The sequence below is a fragment of the Quercus lobata genome, chromosome 6, assembly GCF_001633185.2.
Source record: "Quercus lobata isolate SW786 chromosome 6, ValleyOak3.0 Primary Assembly, whole genome shotgun sequence".
NCBI lineage: Eukaryota > Viridiplantae > Streptophyta > Magnoliopsida > Fagales > Fagaceae > Quercus > Quercus lobata.
In genome coordinates this window covers 21,361,590-21,378,107 of record NC_044909.1, presented here as the reverse complement: position 1 = coordinate 21,378,107, position 16,518 = coordinate 21,361,590, and the positions used below count along the sequence as shown (strand labels likewise).

At 35.9% G+C, this 16,518-nt stretch overlaps 1 protein-coding gene across 2 annotated transcripts in view; it reads right to left on the bottom strand.

Moving 5' to 3' along the window:
• Window positions 1-13,536: 13,536 nt before the first annotated feature.
• The window catches only part of LOC115994387 (DNA mismatch repair protein MSH1, mitochondrial), a 29,347-nt gene continuing 26,365 nt past the window's right edge, over window positions 13,537-16,518 (bottom strand). For both annotated transcript variants that reach the window (XM_031118520.1, XM_031118521.1), the window contains 2 exons: window positions 14,472-15,203; window positions 13,537-14,102 (listed from right to left, as the gene is read on the bottom strand). In XM_031118520.1, coding sequence (XP_030974380.1) covers window positions 13,875-14,102; window positions 14,472-15,203 — 960 coding nt within the window. In that variant the 3' untranslated portion in view covers window positions 13,537-13,874. The remainder of the gene's footprint in view (window positions 14,103-14,471; window positions 15,204-16,518) is intronic.

Sequence of the window (16,518 nt, the reverse complement as noted above, 5' to 3'; positions counted from 1 at the left end):
GGCTGAGAAGGTGAGAGGACCTGGAGCAAGATGTATGCCAAAATGCAAAATACCCCTCACATAACAAAGAACACGCTTGGCTACCTCCAAATGAGAAGTAGTGGGATGATGCATAAACTGGCAAAGCAGATGCACACTAAAAGCTAAATCAGGGCGTGTGAAAGTCAAGTATTGGAGAGCACCCACCATGCTCCTATATTCAGAGGGATCAGGTAAAACAAAACCATCAAAAGGAGTAAGACGCACATTAGGACAGCAAGGAGTCTTTTTGGGCTTGGAATTCTCCATTTTGAACTTGTGAAGCACATCTGAGGCATATTTGGACTGGCATAAGGTGAGCCCAAATCTTGAAGGCATAATTTGAATGCCTAAGAAATAGGAAAGAGCACCCAAATCCTTAAGCTCAAAAGCTTGACTAAGAGAAGTGACAAGATGAGAGACTTGGGAAGATGAGTTGCCTGTGATGATAATGTCATCAACATACACAAGGAGATAAATGATGATTTGATGAGAGTGATACACAAATAAAGAGGAATCTGCCATGGAAGCTTCAAAACCAAGATGCAACAATTGAGAGGCAAATCTGTCAAACCAGGCTCTAGGGGCTTGTTTCAAGCCATACAAAGATTTATGCAGCCTGCAGACATGATGAGGAAAGCGACGATCCACATAGCCTGGTGGCTGCTCCATGTAGACTTCCTCCTTTAGAAAACCATGGAGGAAGGCATTGGAGACATCCAATTGCCTGAGAGGCAAATGAAGACTCACTGCTATTGAAAGAACAAGCCTCACTGTAGCTGGTTTCACAACTGAACTGAATGTCTTAGTGTAGTCCACACCTGCCTGTTGATGAAAGCCCTTTGCAACCAATCTAGCTTTATAGTGAGCAATGGTTCCATCACTATTTAATTTCAGCTTATACACCCACTTACACCCCACCAAATTGATGCCAATAGGAGCAGGAACAAGAGACCAAGTTTTCTGTCTTTGTAAGGCAAAAAATTTTGCATCCATAGCTTGAACCCATTGAGGAAACTTAGAAGCAACCTTGTAGGATAGAAGTTCAGTATGAGTGTAGTCAAGCATAGCCTTAAAACAAATTTTAGGCTTAGTGATACCATTCTTAGATCTGGTGGTCATAGGATGGGAATTGATAGGTGCTTGAGTAGAAATAAGAGTAGAAGCTGAAGTATTTTGTGGAGGAGCAAGTGGCAAGGAAGGAGAAGGAGTTGAGGCAGTAGGTTGTAAAGTGGTAGGTAAGTGTATAGGCTGAGATTGGGATGGAGATGGAGAGGGAGACTAAGATGAGGAACTAGGAATAAGAGCAAAACTGGGACTAGATACAGATGGGATAGGAGTAGAGACATGTATGGGAAAAGAAGAAGAATCAGATGTGTAGGGACCTAGGATAGAAGGTTGATTGGAAGAGTGAAGGTATAAGAGATTGGACAGCCATATGTCTGGAGTTGGTGGGTGAGAAGGTGTGACAAAAGGAGATGTAAGAGGAAAAAGGGAATTTGTGCTCATTAAACAACACATGCCTGCAGGTATACAACTTGTTAGTGAGTAAATCAAGGCACGAGTATCCCTTAGAAACATTGGAATAGCCTAAGAAGATGCATTCTGCTGTTCTGTGATTAAGTTTGTGTTGACTGTATGGTCTGAGGTAAGGGTAACAAGCACAGCCAAATACTTTAAGAGAAAAGATATCTGGATTATGACCATAGAGTTTAAACTAAGGTGACATGAGGTCTAACTGTTGACACCCTATTTTGCAACCCGTATTTAACCTCACATGAAGGGTAAAAGAGTAATTTCACATTGGAAATATGCATCTTGATTCTGGTCATTAGATCCTTAATCTCATTTCACCAAAATGATCTTAATGTTGTAACGATCAAATCAACTGGTCATGAGCCCTAATCGGACCATTAGATTGAAAGTTATCATCAAATCAAGTTTTAATGGCTGAGATGCACTATTACAAATTAAGTCTGACTATATATGATTATGAACAATTGATTTCAATTGGTTATAAATATAATCAATTTGAGATCGATAATATGTCATAATTTGATTGGTTAGGACTACATTTTATGGTAGAGTTGCATACACCTAATTAACTAGATAGTTAAACATTAATTATTCAATGAGTAATTTGTGCAATTATCTTTTAATTAGAGTAAATTTAGAGCCAATTAAGTCTGAAATGAGAGTGATTGGAGCCATTTAATGTTAATTGGGAGCTAATTTGGGGACCTATTAATGTTAATTGTGCTGAAACCATTTTCTAACAAATGACCTCTGCTTACCATTTCATTGATATCTCTCAGCATATTTTGAATCTGTGAATGAGGTTATTTTTCCCAGAAACTAGACATCCGGGGCTTCAATTTGAGCACAAGAATGAGACAATTCCGATCAGAATTAAGGCAGATATAATTTTTCAAAGTTGGCTCTATAGGCTGTGACAGCAGCTACGGGAAAACCGAATTTTGGCTTGCTCCTCACTCCCACCAATCTTTCCATTTAATGCACCAGATTTTCCCAAAGGCTAAAATGAGGTCTAGGTTCATGATTCCTTGTCAACTCTCATTAAATGGCCTTCCATTCATATTTCCTCCACCACTACTATATAAACCCCCCATCTCCTTCATTCCAAGACACACAAAAAATCCCCCTCTCTTCTCTTCTCTTGAGTTCTAGTGAAGTTGAGTAGTCTTGTCATATCTTGGTCTTCCTGAGACTCAAGGTATTGAGTGAAACTCACTCTCCCTCTCCTAGTTCTTCTTTTCCTCCACCCTTAGGACCTCCATCAAGAATCTCCTCCTCCATTACATGGATCTTGCATGAAGATATAATCCCCTTCTCTAACTGTTTGCTTATATTGTCATGATGAGAATTTAAGATTAAAGCATGATAATTCTCTTGAATATGTTTGAATGTTCTTAATTGTTCTTATGTGTTCTTCATATGTTCTTAGTTGTTCATCACATGTTCATGCATATCACTAGATTTAATCTTAAATCCACATCAAAAATATGAAAAACATGTTTGTTTAGTAATTCTTTCAAATCCTTGAATCTAGGTTATCACTATCCACACACATTCACTAGAGTTTATTTTTCAATTCAAATGTCATGCTTAATAAATTGAATTAGGGTTTATCACATGCACACACATTAAATTCAACATACAAATTGATTGACATATTGGATGATATGATATGAATGTTGGCCACCATAGTCTAGAAGACCGGTTTCACCGGGTAAGGTGGGTGCCTAACACTTTCCCATCTTGTAACATAGCCTCCGAGCTTAGATCAAGGGTTAGTAGATCAAATACTTATCCATGTAATTTTTGATTTTTAGATTGTAACTAAGAAACAAAGCCATGTACTTTATCTTAGATTGTATCTAGGACCAAAGCCATGTAATTTTCCTATGATCAATGTAAATTCAATTTCAAATTAATAAAATGAGGAATTTTCATTCATGGTTTTCTTATTTTTCCAATAATTAAATAAGTGGCGACTCCATTGTAAAACTCTTAATCTAAAGGGAAGAATATAACTAGTCGAACCTCCACTTTGAGAGGCAATAACATGACCCCACCCATTTACGTGGGTTTGGCCCAACACATTTCAAATGAAAACGGGCCGGGGGCGCGGTCTCTCACAGTGGCGACTCCACTGGGGAATATTGAGGGCTAAGCTTCAATTAGGTTATGGTGGCCAACCATGTCATTGTTCGTTTATTACTTTTCGTATATAATATGTCTAATATGTCATTGTATTGCATTTCATGCATCATTTGCTTGAATGAAATTTATTTTATTTGTGTGCTAGCCCGGAAGCCCGGTAGTATTAGCCGTGGATTGTGGTTTTCCTGAGACTCACATACCCAGCGGTGAACCTACCACCCACCGCGACAAGTATCATCATGGTTATGCCATGGTGGTTCATAGGGACAAATTGTACCGTTCGGACCAACGCGGCGCTCCTAGCGTCACAAGTTGGGAGGTACGATGTCCTAGCTTGTGGGGACCTTTAACCTTCCTTCTACCCATGTTGTAATGACCCATAGAACCTACCTTTAGGTCGGTCCATGTAAATTGCATTTCATTACGCATTTGTTTGGCCGTTGTTTGAACCATGATGACTCAAGTCCAACGCTTGAGCCCATCATGATTGTTTGAACATTGTATGTTGTGAATGAACTCAAACCCAAAAGCCTAAGATTGAACTCTACTTGAAATGGAAGCCCAATTTGTTTCTTGAATGAGTCTAAGCCCAACACTTGAGCCCATCAAAGGTGTATACGCATGATCAACATCAAAGGCCAAAAGCTCACAAGATGCATGCCTTCCAAGTGTAAGCCCAAGCCATTTCAAGCAGATACCAAGAGATCAAAATCAAGGTTCAAGCCTTCCAAGTGAAAGCCCAAGCCATTTCATCATAATCAAGGTTCAAGCACACCAAGCCTCAAGCATCCTCAATGGACCAAGAGGAAGAAAGTGGCCCAACTTTGCCTCACTCTACATTTGGTTTGCAACATCATGATTAAGCTTAAAGTTTGATTGTTTATTCCATGTTTCTATGTTTCATTGAATTCAAATTTTTCATGTAGCATTTAATGAGCTTTGTTTGTGTATATATATAATAAAAAAAAACAATTCAAGATTTCCAAATTTCCCAAAAAAAAAAGTAGAAAAATTTTCAAATGAAAAAAGCCTTTGGACAAGGGGCATTGAGCCCTTAAGTCATTTAAAAAAAAAAATTCCTTGAACTAGGGGCATTGAACTTCCTAGTGACTTTTTTAAAAAAGACCCAATTTTTTTTTCTTTCTTTCAAGATCAAAAAAAAAAAAAAAAAAAAAAAAAAAAAAAAAAAGAAGTCTCCTTTTCAAAATGGTACATGAGGATCCCTTGGACAAAACATTTTTAGAATCTTGATGTTTAAAAGTTTGAGCAATCAACTTGTACCAAGGAAGGATTAATTTCATTTGATCCATGTAAAGACTTTGCTACTTGACTTAGAATATAAGAAGAAATGGTCTTACAAGGCAATCAAAGAAAATCTATCCATCAGAAAGTTCAAAAAGCTCATGCATTCATTCCAAATTTCTGAAAACTTTTGTGTCTCCAATAGAGCATTCATACCTTTTCTTTTAAGAGGAATTTATTAAAAGAGCTCAAGTCACTGTGCCTACAAGCAAGCATTACTAGGGATAGGAGGCCGTCTTTGGTAAAACAAGATTATACCTTAACACCTAGAATGATCATTATCCATTGCTAGCCCATTTGAGCCTTTAAACACTTAGCCTCTTTTTTTGCATGAACCCACTAAAATCTAAACCTAGGGTGGGAAAATTCAAAGTATGCATGCTTAAATCTCATGTTAAGAAGGAGTTGACCATATAGTTTTGAAGCTAATTGATAAAGCTCTCCTAGAAGACATGAAAGACAAGTGGAGAATTCATTAAGCTAAAGATAAGAGATCATCAAAGTAAAAGGAGTTTTCACTCAATCAAGGAAAAAGAAATGAAATTCCATCAATGTGAGAGAAAACAAAAAGGTGTGCATCAAGTTTGAAGAGCCTAAAATTCATCATACCAAGAGGAATACAAGATTCATCTAAAAGAGATTTCATCAAAAAAGGAAAAGATTCATCAAGCACAAAAAGGTGCAAGTGCATTGAGGTAAGAAAGAAGTCTAGAGAGTGCATCAAAATGACCAAAAATCATTAAGCTGAGAAATACAAGGAGGGAAAAAGGTCCCCAAAAGTTCATTCAATCAAGAGATGAAAGACTAAAAAAAAAAAGAGAAAGAAAGAAAAAAAAGAAAAAAAAGAAAAAAAGTCCGCTAGGCTGAAAACCCAAAAGGGCGGTCTAGGCAAAAGTTAGGGCCAAAGAAAAAAAAAAAATTGGAAAATCCTACCAAGTTGGAAACTTGAAGAAGCAACCTAAAAAAGAAAAAGAAAAAGAATTTTACAAGATGAAAGTCCTGAGGTATGATTCAAGAGGAATGAGCATAAAAACAATTGTTGATACAAGTGACCAATGAAGACTAGTGCGAAGATGACAAAGAAGAAATGGGAAAACTCCTTCAATACTTGATTTTCAAGTAATGCATACTTGGGGGAAACATCATAGGGAATTTTGAGCCTTTTATATCTTTCATTTCATAACCCAAACCCGGCGTACATTACAACCCATGAATAAGACCTCCTTGAAGTCTTGCTAATTGTAGGCGCATCTTAAACTCTAATAATATTTTCTCTTGAGTTGAAAAGGAAAAATGCTTAAAATTGTCAAACCCCATAGGATGACATGTCCGAGAAAAAATTTCTCAAATTCTCAAATCCTTAAAATGACTCAAAAGAACTTCCAAACTTGGAGCACTCTCCTTGTTTGCACCCAACAATGTGATTCATAAATATTATCACATTTCATTTCTTGATTGCGTTTGGAGACTTAATCTGACGATGTTCAAAAGGATGAAGCAAATTTGATTACATGAGTTTAATGATCTTAATCCTTCCTAATCAAAGAGATTTGTTCGATTCTTAAACGCTTTGATTTGCCAAAATGGTTGTTCAAAGAATCACCTCTTGTTCATAATTATAAAAAAAAAAAATAAATAAATAAATAAATCATTCTTTTCCAAAATCTAGTTCACTTGAACTACGTCTTGACCTGATCCTCTATGACAGAGGTACGTAGGCAGCCTTGCAAAGGCCCGGTCCCATTCACCCAAACAACCTTGGAGAACAAAGTCAAAATAATGTGACAAAATTGTTTGGGTGTATGTTAGGCTAAACTCGTTTGTTTTGCATTAAGCATGTTTTTTTTTTTAAGCATGTTTAAACTTAGAGCATTGACCTATTTATATTGTGTGCAAAATTTCATGATAATTGGTTTCTAACAAGCTAGAGAAAGAAAGCCTTTTTGTAGGAACCAAGGATGGCGGACTATGATTTTCTTTCATGTTCCCTAATGGTCACAACATCAAATGAATTCAACTTCAATCTAAGCATGGAATATGCCCCAAACTAGGGGCATTGGATTAAGCAAGGACTTATCCAGCAATCTGCATCGACTTCCAACCAAAGTTATTCTCATTCAAAGGATATGTTTTCAAAAAAAAAAAAATCATCATGAATAAATCTTCATCACTTTTACTCCATCTTCATCTTCACCTTCTTTTTGATAATGAACAAATCTTCATATTTCAAAAAAAAATAAAAAAGAAGGAAATTTTCAAAAAGGGCCTTGGGACTAGGGGCATTGGGCTCGTACTTCTTAGGTTGCTTTCAAAAAGAAAAAAAAACATCATCAATCAAAATTTTCAATTCCTTGAAAAAATTCAAGATTTCCAAATTTTTCAAAAAAAAAAAAAAATTATAAATCAAAATTTTCAATTCCTTCAAAAATTCAAGATTTCCAAATTCAAAAAAAAAAAAAAAAATCTTCATTAAATTCTTCTTCAAGAACAGAAAGCTATCATCCTCTTCCATATTCTCCAGTGGTGCAACATCAAGTCAATTGTCCATCCTCAACATTCATCGAAGCATGGAATATGTCTCAAACTAGGGGCATTCGCCAGGTATGCCAAAGTCTTTTCAATGAATAACTCTGTTACTAATTGAAAGTATTTATTTTGCAGGTATTAGGGTAAAAGGCCCACACACATCGATATGAATAATACCTTTCAATTCCATCGGACCTCTGGGAAGCATGTCCAAAATTCAATTTCAATGGACCTCTGGGAAGCACGTCCAAAATTCAAACCATCTGACCTCTGGGAAGCACGTCCAAGACTTCAATCCATTGGACCTCTGGGAAGCACGTCCAAACTTCAAACCATCGGACCTCTGGGAAGCACGTCCAAAACTTCAATCCATCGGACCTCTGGAAAGCACATCCAAAACTTCAATCCATCGGACCTCTAGGAAGCACGTCCAAAATTCAAATCTTTGGACCTCTGGGAAGCACGTCCAAGATTCCAATCCATCGGACCTCTAGGAAGCACATCCAAAACTTCAATCATTGGACCTCTGGGAAGCACGTCCAAACTTCAATTTCAATGGACCTCTGGGAAGCACGTCTAAACTTCAAACCATCGAACCGCTGGGAAGCACGTCCAAAATTCAATTTCAATGGACCTCTGGGAAGCATGTCCATAACTTCAATCCATCGGACCTTGGAAGACGTCAAAATTCAAATCATCGGACTCTGGGAGCACGTCCAAATTCAATTTCAATGGCCTCGGGAAGCGTCCAACTTCAAACCATCGACCTCTGGGAAGCACGTCCAAAATAATCCATCGGACCTCTGGGAAGCCGTTTTGCCAAACTTCAATCCATCGGACCTCTGGGAAGCACGTCCAAAATTCAATTTCAATGGACCTCTGGGAAGCACGTCCATAAATTCAATCCATCGGACCTCTGGGAAGCACGTCCAAATTCAAATCCATTGGACCTCTGGGAAGCACGTCTAAACTTCAAACCATCGGACCTCTGGGAAGCACGTCCAAAATTCAATTTTAATGGACCTCTGGGAAGCACGTCCAAAATTCAATTTCAATGGACCTCTGGGAAGCACGTCCATAACTTCAATCCATCAGACCTCTGGGAAGTACGTCCAAATTAAAATCCATTGGACCTCTGGGAAGCACGTCCAAATTCAATCCATCGGACCTCTGGGAAGCACGTCCAAATTCAAATCCATTGGACCTCTGGGAAGCACGTCCAAAAATTCAAGTCCTTGGACCTCTGGGAAGCACGTTCAAACTTCAAACCATCGGACCTCTGGGAAGCACGTCTAAAACTTCAATCCATCGGACCTCTAGGAAGCACGTCCAAACTTCAATCCATCAGACCAATCCATCAGACCCCTGGTAAGCATGTCTTGTACTCAAATTTTTTTTTCTTTTCCAAAAAAAAAAAAAAAAAAAATGTTGCATGCATGAACTACGTTTAGACCTGATCCTCCCACTAAGAGGTACGTAGGCAATCTCCCTCGAGATTCGGTCCACATTTTGATCCAGAACATGACCGTCTGCATTTTTATTTACATGCATCATACATTCACCACGGTTAAATACTGATTGCAAAGTTAGGTGTCTCTTTCATACATTGGCATTCGCTTTTCAAGCTCTTCCAATGAGGGGCATTCTGTTGACACCCTATTTTGCAACCCGTATTTAACCTCACATGAAGGGTAAAAGGGTAATTTCACATTGGAAATATGCATCTTGATTCTGGTCATTAGATCCTTAATCTCATTTTACCAAAATGATCTTGATGTTGTAACGATCAAATCGACTGGTCATGAGCCCTAATCGGACCATTAGATTGAAAGTTATCATCAAATCAAGTTTTAATGGCTGAGATACACTATTACAAATTGAGTCTGACTATATGTGATTATGAAAAATTGATTTCAATTGGTTATAAATATAATCAATTTGAGATCGATGATGTGTCATAATTTGATTGGTTAGGACTACATTTTATGGTAGAGTTGCATACATCTAATTAACTAGATAGTTAAATATTAATTATTCAATGAGTAATTTGTGCAATTATCTTTTAATTAGAGTAAATTTAGAGCCAATTAAGTCTGAAATGGGAGTGATTGGAGCCATTTAATATTAATTGGGAGCTAATTTGGAGACCTATTAATGTTAATTGTGCTGATACCATTTTCTAACAAATGACCTCTGCTTACCATTTCATTGATATCTCTCAAAATATTTTGAATCTGTGAATGAGGTTATTTTTCCCAGAAACTAGACATCCGGGGCTTCAATTTGAGCACAAGAATGAGACAATTCCGATCAGAATTGAGGCATATATGATTTTTCAAAGTTGGCTCTATAGGCTGTGACAGCAGCTACGGGAAAACCGAATTTTGGCTTGCTCCTCACTCCCACCAATCTTTCCATTTAATGCACCAGATTTCTCCAAAAGCTAAAATGAGGTCTAGGTTCATGATTCCTTGTCAACTCTCATTAAATGGCCTTCCATTCATATTTCCTCCACCACTACTATATAAACCCCCCTCTCCTTCATTCCAAGACAAAAAAAATAAAAAATAAAAATCCCCCTCTCTTCTCTTCTCTTGAGTTCTAGTGAAGTTGAGTAGTCTTGTCATATCTTGGTCTTCCTGAGACTCAAGGTATTGAGTGAGACTCGCTCTCCCTCTCCTAGTTCTTCTTTTCCTCCACCCTTAGGACCTCCATCAAGAATCTCATCCTCCATTACATGGATCTTGCATGAAAGTATAATCCCCTTCCCTAACTGTTTGCTTATATTGTCATGATGAGAATTTAAGATTAAAACATGATAATTCTCTTGAATATGTTTGAATGTTCTTAATTATTCTTATGTGTTCTTCACATGTTCTTAGTTGTTCATCACATGTTCATGCATATCACTAGATTTAATCTTAAATCCACATCAAAAATATGAAAAACATGTTTGTTTAGTAATTCTTTCAAATCCTTGAATCTAGGTTATCACTATCCACACACATTCACTAGAGTTCATTTTTTAATCCAAACGTCATGCTTAATAAATTGAATTAGGGTTTATCACATGCACACACATTAAATTCAACATACAAATTGATTGACATATTGGATAATGTGATATGAATATTGGCCACCATAGTCTAGAAGACCGGTTTCACCGGGCAAGGTGGGTGCCTAACACCTTCCTATCTTGTAACATAGCCTCCGAGCTTAGATCAAGGGTTAGTAGATCAAATACTTATCCATGTAATTTTTGATTTTTAGATTGTAACTAGGAAATAAAACCATGTACTTTATCTTAGATTGTATCTAGGACCAAAGTCATGTAATTTTCCTATGATCAATGTAAATTCAATTTCAAATTAATAAAATGAGGAATTTTTCATTCATGATTTTCTTATTTTTCCAATAATTAAATAAGTGGCGACTCCATTGTAAAACCCTTAATCTAAAGGGAAAAATATAACTAGTCGAACCTCCACTTTGAGAGGCAATAACACAACTCCACCCATTCACGTGAGTTTGGCCCAACCCATCATAAAAACGGGCCGGGGGCGCGGTCTCTCACAGCTGGGCATAGTGGGCTATTAACTAGTTAATGAGCTGAGTCGGGTTATGCCGAAAGAAAAAACTCCAGCCCATAACCTTGTTCATAAGCAATGCTCATTTTGTCTTTAGCGAATTAGGCCTAATGGGCTATCCATGGGCTTGTGTTTGTATTTTATTTTATTATTTTTTATAACAATTTTTTTTTATAAGGGAATAATCTATATTTTTTTAAAAGGAAGAGTCAAAGAATTTAATACTTAAATAAATTTTTTTAATGATCAAATCTATTTAATTTTTTGTTTTGTTGATAAAAACTTATTTAATTTTTTTTATTAAGGCGTTAAATGGTTTTTTTTTTTAATCTTTAATAATAAAAAAATGTCAAATGGTTAATTCAAAGTTGTTAGACTACTAGAAAATATATATTTAGTAAACTATATTTAACACAATCACTTTAAGTATCATAGTAATTGAGGGAGTTCTCTTAAGAAATTTCTCTATAATGTCTTAAGATCAATTCTTCATACTCCTTGTATATATTTTTGTTATTAATTATGAGTTATTGGATTAGGCAACAAGTTGGGCCAACGGGCACCCATGGGCATAAACACTAGCCCACGGCTTGACCCCTAGGCTAGTAGGCTACTCAAGGGCCTCAATAACAATAGATCGAGCTGCCCATTAGCCTGGTGAGCCGTGTACAATGAGCTATTTGGTAACCCTTTATACCACTATCTTAATTTTTTAATTATGTCATCTCATTAGTCAGCATAAATTCATAAAAAGTTATATAATACTCAAAAGGAGATGCAAAAATTCATTAAAACTAATACATAAAAGAAAAAAGGTATATTTTAACAAACAAAATCACATAGGTTGGTTGTATTAGTATTCTAATGGTATCAAGCCTATTTCATAACTTTAATTTATAGATGTTAGTCACAAAGTTAAGTGAATCTCAGAACCACACTGTTAGAAGTAGGGGTGGTAATTTTTACCCAAATTCATCAACCCATTACCCGTCTAAAATCTAAAACCTAAAAGGCGTTTTAAAAACTAAAACCAAAACCAATTCAACTCCGGGTGTACTATCTCTTGCTTCTAAACTCTATAGAGAAAAATTTTATCTTTGATTTTCTTCTCATTTTCTCAGCTACCAAACAAGTCCTAAGCCTCTAACCTTCTCTCTCTCTTTCTCTCTCGCACACTTTTCCTTCTTAGATTCTCAAAGATCTTATGACAGCGCTGGAGATGAACTCATTGGAGCTCATGGATGAGAAACAGAACCTCCCGAGAGCATTAGAGATGAACTTGAATCGACTTGATTTTCCTTGACTTGCCAAATCGACTTTCTAGTTCTCAATCTCCTTTTTAATGGAGACAATACCGATTCTACTCACTTTCTCTCTTATTCTTGTACTTGTTTCTTTTGCTTTACTTTTGAAATTTGCTATTTGAAGTGAGGTGTGTGTCAACTTTGTCTGGTGGCAGAGAAAATGTAAGGGAAAGTGAAATATATGAACTTTCAAGCATGATTTAGTGAACTTTGTGAAATTCGGTGAATCATTTGCAGAAAATTTGTGAATTTCAGGGTATTAGAACAAAAATTTGTATTGCAATTATTGTTATTATGATTGTTTTACTGTGCAATTTGAAGTGTGTGAAAACTCTCTGTTTAGTTGCTAGGAAAATGTAGGAAGGTTTAAAAGAATGAATCCTGATTGTTTTCATAGTAATTTCATTAGTTTTTTTTTTTTTTAAGGGTAATTTTATAAGTTTTAAGTGTTTGTAAAATCTAACAATTGGTTAAATGAGCGTGTTTAGTAATTAGATGGGTTGAGTGGGTAATAGGTATTTAAATTTTTTTTAATTGGGTAATAAATGGGTAAATGAGTAATTATATACCCGACCCAAAATCTTCCCAACCCACCCAATTGCCACTGTAGTCAGAGGCAACAACCCAAGAATGCTGAGTTAACCCCACCCAATTGCCACCGTAGTCAGAGGCAACAACCCAAGAATGATGAGTTAGAGGCAACAACCCAGGAATGATGAGTTAACCCCACCCAATTGCCACCGTAGTCAGAGGCAACAACCCAAGAATGATGAGTTAATTTTTTGAGGACTACATTTTGCGAATCATTAAACCCATGAATAAGTTTGCTGCAAAACATTGCTTAATCAGCCCAAAGAACATGATAATTTCTCATTATTTGCCCATCATTGAAACCTCGTGTGAGATTCATTGTCCATTTACTAACAATAATAGGAGTTTGGTAGGACTGTGCACGTCGCCAGCAGATGGTCACCGGCTACGACGAGCCTAGTCATTGTTATACTACCTCAATATGCTCTCCTTCCAAGCCATATTAGACTTAGCACTCAACCAAGTTCAAAACTTGGTAAAATTGGTCAAATACAGTCGAAACTCGAAAAAGAAGTGAACAAAGGAAAGAATGGACAAAATGAAATAAACAAAAGCTTTATGTACATGTAGGCATTACTTACAGCGAGATTACATGTCAAATTACAAAATCTCACCCAACTTACTGGGGGTGAAGCATGAAGACATTACGCTTCAAGTGGAGCAACAGAGACAAAATTGTTGCTGCCACTTCAGATCAATTTCACACCCTCTTGCTTGTCGCTTTAGGGATATCCGATAAAATTGGAAAGACAAATCCACTTGTTTTTTTTACCTTTAATTACATACAATAACAAATCAAGGTCGACTACCTCTTTCTTGACTGACTAGCTAAGGGTTGCACATGGGATCATGGGCTGTAGCATCATGAACAAACGGGCACACTTTCTATGGAGACGGATGTGCCAAAATTTCTGTGCTTACCATCGGCCACATTGGCTAGTCGGAACCCTTGATTAGGAAGCTGGTTGATGAGAAGAGTTTCCAGTTGACAAGCCAGGCTCTTTCCAGGGACTACAAAATAAAGAAAAGACACATTCTGCAGCCCTTCCTTTGAACGATGGGCACTGACTCGGCCCTCGAGATCATCGGTCTAGAGCAAAAGTTTTTGAAAAAGTTAATTTAGCATTATAGCTGATAGTTTAATATGTACAGGAAAAAAAAAGGCATATCAGATTATAAAATGACATCAATAAATTGACTGCGCCAGAGAGTGAAGACAAATACATTGCACCATATTTTGAGCTAAGGATGCTTGGGTTATCTTGCTGAAATAGCAGAAATACCAATAAAATTTTCTTTATGGCACTTTTCAGCCAGTAACCAAAACAAACCCTCATCATGATATCATGGCATGATGTATTTAATCATTCTTGAAAAAAACTTTCAGGACAACTTTCTGAGTATGAACTCATAATTAACAGGAACAAAAAAGGAGAAAAGAATGTCAAAAGAGAAGTACCTCTCCAACATATAATTTCTTGTCAGGTCTAAGCATCACATAGACACTTGAAGCACCTATTGTTGATGGAGGTGGCCGTTCCCTAGCACCAATTAGGACACAGTGTACCTCAGCAAGTTCTGACATGTTTTTCTTCTTGTAGAGCTCAATCAGCTTCTTCTGACATATTACTGTGACAGCACTCTCAACTTCCTTCTGTAGAAATTCTGTTTGGTTTGTTGACCCTGTCCAATTATGGGCAACTCCTTCTCTAATTCTTCTCGACTGAAAGTGAGATTCATCAGAACCATTAATACTCATATTAGTACAAACGTCCACTAGTTCTGAGTCATTTTTTGCTGAAACAACTTCTTTTACATAAGCTGATAGATACAGGCTTTCAGCTCTTTGGATTATTGATTCAGAAATCCCCTCCTTTTTAGCTGTTTCAAATGCTAGGCTTTCTCTACATATCCCGTCTATCAACTTCAGTGTTGGTTTTGTTTTGCCATCAACAGATACTGTTCCCATTGCTTTGTAAACAGTGTTCTTGGTATTGAGTGGCAGCGTAAATATTCCATGCAAATGAGTGGATACAACACCCAAACAACCAATTTTATCAAGAGTTTCAATAATGCTACCAGCAATACAAGTCCCTTTTGCTGTTTCTGTTCCTCGGCAAATTTCATCTATAAGCACAAGGCTTCTTTTAGTGGTCGCAGAAATAATGGACCGAATTTCTGACATTTCTACCTGAGATGTTAAAAGCAAGGTAAATAAATTGAGGGGTGCTTATGATGATATGAGTATATGACTGAATGACACAAAGTTTAAAAATCAGCACATATATATATATATATATATATATATATAAAAGCAGGAAATATAGCCATAGTGGTCTACCAAGTGGCACATTCCTTGAGAAGGAATGAGAATTCTCATCATTTAGGCTTCAACCTCATCAAAAACAAAACTTTGCATTTATGTCAATGTATTAATTAATTTCCATGTAGCATTGATTTTTCATCTATTAATTATTTATACAAAAGGAATTTATATGTTTATTTTTATTATATATGTATTATTAAAAGAAAACACAATTAATTTGGAATGTAACATTATTTGTCATGTTGCCCTAGCAACAAAAACATCAAAAGGCAAAAGCAAAATGAATAACACCTGAAATCAAAGATATAAAAGATAATTGTATGCTTGAATTAGTTAAAATAATTAAATATTTGTAAATTTACCTAGGATGCACGGACACGGGTATGGGTATGATACGGCAACACAAGTAATTTTTGAAAAATTATAACATGACACGGCATATAAGACACCGTTACGACATGAGTTCAACACCCCAAATGAAGTGTTCATGGGAATTTACTGAAGATATATGCTCATATTTTTAATCATATTAATCTTAAAATTTTACACTTCCTAAATCTTTTTAGTGACATGTAACATACGTATGAACCAAAACTGTAGTATTCTATATTCTATATTTTGGCTATGTAATCAAATAGAATATTAATATGGTAAATGCATTTATTTTCATGTATTAATTATTTATAAGTGATGCACTAATTATTTATGTAAAATGATTTTTTATGATTATTTTTATCAGATTTAAATAAGAAACAATTTTGGAATATGACATTCTAGCTCAAATTCAATTCTCGGCAACAATTGAAACAATGTACAAGAAAAGATAAAAGCAAATTTAATTATACACCAATCAAGGATATAAAAGATAATTTTACTATTATATTAGTGGAAATAATCAAATATATGTCAATTCACTCAAGCAATTGGTTCATATTCTTCATTTTTCCATGTTATAAAATTGAAGTTAATTACCCAAATAATATTATAACACATAATAAGAATTAAGAAATTAAGAACATATATTTCCCAATTGGTTCATGTTCCATGTTATCAAAAAATTAAGAATTTATGTTGTGTTTCTTTGATAAATCCAAAAGAATAAGATCAAAGGAATGATTTTTTAGATAATAAATTTCTGTTTACCAGTAAATAGGCTAGAAAGACAACATGAGGTAGGAGG